Here is a 6,381-nt window from a genome sequence, read left to right as displayed (position 1 = left end):
GGATGGCTGGTAAAGTGCCATATCTCCCCAAGAATACACACCTCAAATGTGATGGTAGAGCCTTAAGCTCCAATTTTGGAGCCTCTTTAACAGACGATTTTGCAGGTGGAGAGTCGCGATTCTTTATATCTAGCTCCAATCTTTTTGGTTTGGAATGGAATTCGAACCTATCAAGTGTGGCAACTAATTCATCATAGTCTTCAATACCATCACCCTCAAAATTCATCATTACCGCTGCAAGTGCATCAATACCTAACCTCTCTTCAAAAGACACATCAGAACCTCGCTCCATAATAAGATTCACCACTGATACTAACTTGAGATCACTTTCATGTTTCATAGACCTACAGACATTGAAAGTTACCTCTTCATTATTCAATTAGAAATTCATCTGCCCTCTCTCCATATCGACCAAGGCACGCCCAGTAGCAAGGAATGGTCTCCCTAGGATTATGGGAACCTCAAAATCAACCTCACAATCCAATATCACAAAATCTACCAGAAAAATAAACGACTCCACTTTCACAAGTACATCTTAGAGAACACCAATGGGCTTCTTCACAGTTCTATCGGCCATGAGTAATCGCATCGCAGTCAGTTTTGGAGCCCCTATACCCAACTTCTTGTAGATAGACAATGGCAACAGATTAATACTAGCACCCAAATCACACAATACCTTCGCAAAATGCAACAACCCGATGGTACAAGGAATAGTGAAAGCACCAGGATCCTCTTTCTTTTGCACAAGTGACCTAGTAGCAATAGCACTGCAATGTTGCAACCTATCATCATCTTTAAAACTGACGGCCCTCTTCTTAGTCACTAAATCTTTCATAAATTTTATGTACCCAGGCATTTTCTCCAAAGCCTCTATCAACGGAACATTGATGGAAAGCTGCTTCAACATAGTAATGAACCTGCGATATTTTCCTTCTTCATTTTTCTTCACCAATCTCTATAGGAATGGCGATGGAGGTCTAGGCATGGGAATAAATTTTTGCTTCACCTCTACTTCCTTGGACTCTCCAACAACCTCGATCTCATCATCATCTTTTTCTTCCACAGTTTCAACCTTAGACGACATAGGGGGATCAATGGTTTGTTTACCTCCTCGAGTGGTGACTGCCATACAACCTTAAAAGATTTATAGAAGAAAATATTACAATACTAGAGTTCCTTGCTTCAAAAAGGCCTTATAAGGCATTTTTCGGATTCTGGATGATGTTGCTAGAAAGTGTGCCAGGCTGACGTGGGTTTACTGTAGTGGACAACTGATTCATCTCTTGCTCAAGTTGCTTGATTGACACTGCATGGGCATCAACTTTTTGACCGATTCCAGACAAGTCATTTTGCATCTCCTTCACAATCTCATCAGTCGCATCAAACCACTTCATCATCTTTTGCATCATATCCTCGAATCCATGACATACTACCCCAACTTCTCTATTGCAAAATTCTCAATTTGCACGTGGAACATAAGGCCCAACTCTCTCGTATTGGTTGCCATATTTGTTCCAGTTGTAGCTGTTGTCGCGATTGTAGTTTCCATGCCGGACATAGTTTCCCTCTCGATTGTAGTTACCATAGTTCCGACCTTGGTGCTAATTATCCAAATTGGAACCTTGGGCGTTGGCTCGGAAACCCCCGTCTGATCATTCACCAAATAACCATCCTCCTCAAGGTAGCATTCCTCAACTAGTGGTGGTGGATTTCTAGTAAGATAACTTACCGCATTTACCTTCTCTGCACCTTCGGTCACATGCTTTAGTACTAAACCAATTTTGTTCTCATATGGTCCATCTCTTCACGAATATCATCAGCAGCTTGACTAGGCGCAGCTTGAACTACAAATGTGCTTCTTCCAATGTCTGACTTTCTAGTTGTAACGACCCTAAAATCTAGTAGGTGAAAATAGAGCTCAACGACTTTCGTTTTAAGTTTAGTTTTGGGTTTCATGTGATAAAATGTTATCCCGAGCTATGGTTGAGGGGTTTAGGGGTTAAAAATCAAGGTACGACTCCCCAAGGACCACCCTAGGGGTCCTTGAGAAGGACCCTAAAGCCTAACCCCAAACCTTCCCAAAACTGCCCTAACTAACCCAACTTGGTGAACCACGAAAGGGACCTACGGGGTGTAGGTCCATCCATGCCTCGTGGTCTTGATCCGTACGTCAAGGCCTTCAAGACCAAGCCCCACCCACGAAACAAGGACAGCCAGGACGGTCCGTGGACTCATCCACTGTCCGTGGATTAGGTCCGTGGTCCATCACTGTAAAAGTTATCTTAGGTTCGGCAAAGGCAAGCGTGTCTCCAATGTTTTTCCCGAAACCCTAGATTTCAATCTATGCATGGGTTCGATTCTAAAAGATTTCCAAAGGTTTTATTGCATTGATTTATGAATGAATTGTGGATTTAAAGATAAATTAAGATGATTTCTTCTTAGAACCCATGTTTTCCCCTAAATTCTTAAGTTGTGATTTGTGATTGAGATTTGATTGATTATGAAGTATATGGGTTGTTTATGTGTATACGGATATAGTATGTTGAAATTATGTTATTGATCTTGCCAAATTGTATTGATCTAAGGTAGGTGGGTGTATATGATCCATGGCCTTGAAAGGCAAGGTATGAAGGTCAAAGTATGATTATGATGTGAAGGATATATATATATATGTTAATTCAATGATAGTATAATGATCATGTTTAGAATGTAATAGTGTTGTGATAGAAAGCATATTCTCAATTAATACTCATGAATGTTGATGATGGAATGTGAAGGGTTTTCTACTATGAATTGTATATCATAAATTGGTAGGCTTATGCATCTTTTTCTTGTAGAAATGGAAGTAATGTGATTGTGATATCTTGAATTGGTAGGCTTAGGCATCATTTCTTATATAATGAATGTATCTTGCTTAATGTTTTAATGTCTTGAATTGGTAGACCTAATGTTGGCAGCCTTTCATGAATGAATGAATGATAAAGTATTCTAGGATAAACCTTGGATCAGTAGACCTAATGGTGGTGGCCCTTCATGAGTAGTCTAGGAACTAATGTAATGTTAAAACCTTGAAGCGGTAGACCTAATGTTGGTGGCCCTTTCATGTGTGAAATGATGAACCTTGTATTGGTAAACCTAATGTTGGTGGCCCTTCTTAGAAAGTCAATGAGCTATCCTTAATGTACCTTGAATATGTAGACCTAATAGTTGTGGCCCTTTCTTGTGTAATGTACCTTGGGTAGGTAGGCCTAATGTTGGTGGCCCTCTTAAGTACAATAATGTTGATGAAAATGAAATACTTTATGGGAATGGAGGCTAAGCACTGAGAGGATATGGTTAGATGGAGGTTCTCCCTACGTTAAGCCGGAATTCAATGATCATATTTCATATCCCATAACTATGTGCGCACATAGGATATTAGCTAGTGGATTCCATCCAAGCTAAAATGTTACCAGTTCTACCTTAGGCAAGTAGAATACCTTCCTTCGGTGTGGGGTCATACGACACCGGATTCCATGATTTTGCTCTCATGGTCTATGTCGGTTAATGCCTATTCCCATCATGTGAGATGTGCATTATGGTTTCTTGAATAGCCCTTTGAAGTGTAGGTGGTAGTATGGGATGCCATCCATGCATTGCACAAGTAGGCTTCGAGAGAGTCATAGTGAGTTCTCTAAGTCTTAATGGCTAATGTATGAATGTATCCTAAATGAAGCTAATGAAGAATGTTGACTCTTATATGCTTAAATGAGATGATGCATGCTATACTTAGATTGTATTATGAGTTACTTCCTTGTTATGACTTAATGAGTATTAATGTGCCTTGCCTATGGTGACTTCAAAGGAGTACTTAGTGTGAGTAGTAGTATGGGATGCTACTTGCACATTCCACAAGTATGACTTAGGGTTGTCTTAGGTGATGGTCCTTATGTGATGATATGTCTAATGAAATGTTTATGTCTCTTATGTATGAGTATTATGTAAAGATGGAAAGGTTGAATGGTAAGTTCACTTGTGGTGACCTTAAGGTGGCACTTTAGTGTGGATGGTGGTATGGGACGCTATCCATACATTGCACAAGGTATAGCTTGAGGGTTACTTGAGGTGAAGGTTTAATGTGAAGTTAATGGTTTATATGTTGATTATGTCCTAATGTGAAGAAATTATGTGTATGTTGGTTATGTTTGAATATTATGCCTCTTATACTTATGTTCATGAGGCTTTATCAAAATGGCATAAAAGCATGACTTTCAAATAAAATGTTCGTTTTAAGCATGGTTTTTGCATGTCTATCAGACTTAGTACTTAATTGTGCTAACCCATTCTTCTTAATGTTTTACTACAAGTGTAGGTTCCGGCAAGTGAGTTCCTTTCTCTCTAGTTTAAGCTTCGATTTGAGGTTCTCCAAGCCTAAGTGGTATGTCCTCATAGATCGAGGACAAGTGTTTAGATACTTCCTTTCTTTCATGTAATAGTCTTTGTTAGTCTTTCGATTGTAAATGGTTGTGTCCCTACTTTAGTTTTCAAGATGTTATTTAGATGGCCATGTGAGACAATAGACTTCTATTGTGTTTCAAGTCTTTTAAATGATTTTGATTGTATGGTTTTTAATAAAGTTTTAATTTCGTACTATTTCTCTTGTAGAATGCATTGAAATGTTATGAGGCTTGAATGAGACCCCTTCGGGGTCAAGTACGTCGTGTTGCATCTAGGGGCTAGCCTTGGATCATGACAAACATGGTATCAGAGCATAAGATTTTGGAAATGCTTTTTAGGATTGATGTCTCACAAGCCACGTCTAGTAGAGTCTTGTTCATCGGTGTGAGTCACAACACATCTATGAGCAAGGGGCTATAGGACGATAGGAAGTTACACTTGTTCCATATTCTTGAAGTCGTGCCATAGAATTTGACTCCTAAGTTCTCTCTCTTATTCCTAATCTGATGGTCTTGAAGATGTGACTACTCGAAGGGCTGATGCTACAAGGATTGAGGGAGAAAAGGGTGAGTGTTGATGTAAATTATGGCTATGTGACTTGCTAGACTTGAGATGATAGATTGTGATGTTGTCTTTAGTATGAATGGGTTGCTTTATGGTTATATGTGTTGATGGTAGGAAGTCATGATGAGTTTTGAGGAATGTTTAAAGGTTTGATGAATGAGGTGTTTTAGGAATGTTTTGATGGGTTGAGTGAGTAGACTTCTCTAAGAAGGGTAGAAGTATAATTCACCTCGATTTAGAATCATCTTGTGTGATGAGTGTGAGGGTTTAGTGATGTTTTTCTATGACCTTAGAATGGAAAGAAATGAAGTTTAAAAGAGCTTGTATAGGCTTACTCTTAAGTGGGGGGGATAATGTGCTTAGATGGTAAAGTCATTGAGTGTCCTTAATGTTCATGAGTTAGGCTTGCTTGATAATCTCACCTTAAGAAGTGTAGTGAGTTTGAGGAGTTTGGACCCAGTGTGGTAGACCCATATGAGACCTTGAGTGGTATTGGTAAGGTTGTTTGTGAGCAAGAGTTGCTTAATGAGGACTTTCCTAGTTTAAAAGCACTGGTATGTTGATGGTTTATTATAAGTTGTGAATGTCTTGATTAAGGTTCCTATGTTGTTTTCATGTTAGCCTTAGTTGGGTTTACTCCTAAGTGGAGGATAGTATGTTGAATAGTAAGGTTGTTGAAAGTTCTGATATCCTTATCTCTTCCTTCTATTCCTATTCAAACTTGAGACCAAAAGTTCCTTGTAGCTTGTTTCATGTTGTGGAGTCATGTGTGAAATGTGTTTCCATGGTCTCCTTATGTTATGCATGTTCTAGTTGAATTCTTGTTTATATGAGAAAATGAGTTTTCATGAAGTATGTTCCTCATGTTAATATGCATTGAGTATGAGTCGTATATATGTTTCATGAGGTTGAATGTTGAACATGCCTAAATGTGATTTTATAAGAAATTGCTTAATGTGCTTAATGATGTTGTCATGAGCATGATATGAGTTGGAGAAGGTAATTCTTCCAATGAAATGAGAAATGTTGAAGTTATGATGCATAATGAGTTTGTAGATGTAGTTCCTACCTTCTTGTGTTGTATTGAGCATATTGATGTGGAGTTGATGTTTCCTCCTAGTTTTGTGCATTGTTTATTATGTTGCATGCATGATGGGCTGCTAATCTTGAGTCGTTAATCCCTTAATGTGCTTAAAGTGTCATTCGATGACGAATGTTCCTAAGTGGGGGTTAACGTAACGACCCTAAAATCTAGTAGGTGAAACTAGAGCTCAACGACTTTTGTTTTAAGTTTAGTTTTGGGTTTCATGTGATAGAATGTTGTCCCAAGCTATGGTTTAGGGGTTTAGGAGTTAAACGTCAAGGTACGAGTCCCCAAGG

At 38.8% G+C, this 6,381-nt stretch overlaps 1 protein-coding gene across 1 annotated transcript; it reads right to left on the bottom strand.

Moving 5' to 3' along the window:
• Positions 1 to 535: 535 nt before the first annotated feature.
• LOC125813084 (uncharacterized) lies at positions 536 to 1,397 on the bottom strand. Its single transcript, XM_049492575.1, has 3 exons — positions 1,250 to 1,397; positions 1,007 to 1,134; positions 536 to 955 (listed from the first exon to the last, which is right to left on the bottom strand). Exons 1-3 carry the CDS (start codon positions 1,395 to 1,397, stop codon positions 536 to 538), a joined length of 696 nt encoding a protein of 231 aa, XP_049348532.1.
• Positions 1,398 to 6,381: the final 4,984 nt, after the last annotated feature.

This window comes from Solanum verrucosum, unplaced genomic scaffold (genome assembly GCF_900185275.1).
Source record: "Solanum verrucosum unplaced genomic scaffold, falcon-dt-bn FXZP01000256.1, whole genome shotgun sequence".
Lineage (NCBI taxonomy): Eukaryota > Viridiplantae > Streptophyta > Magnoliopsida > Solanales > Solanaceae > Solanum > Solanum verrucosum.
The sequence above is the reverse complement of the archived record's forward strand: the minus strand, read 5'-3'. Positions and strand labels throughout refer to the sequence as shown.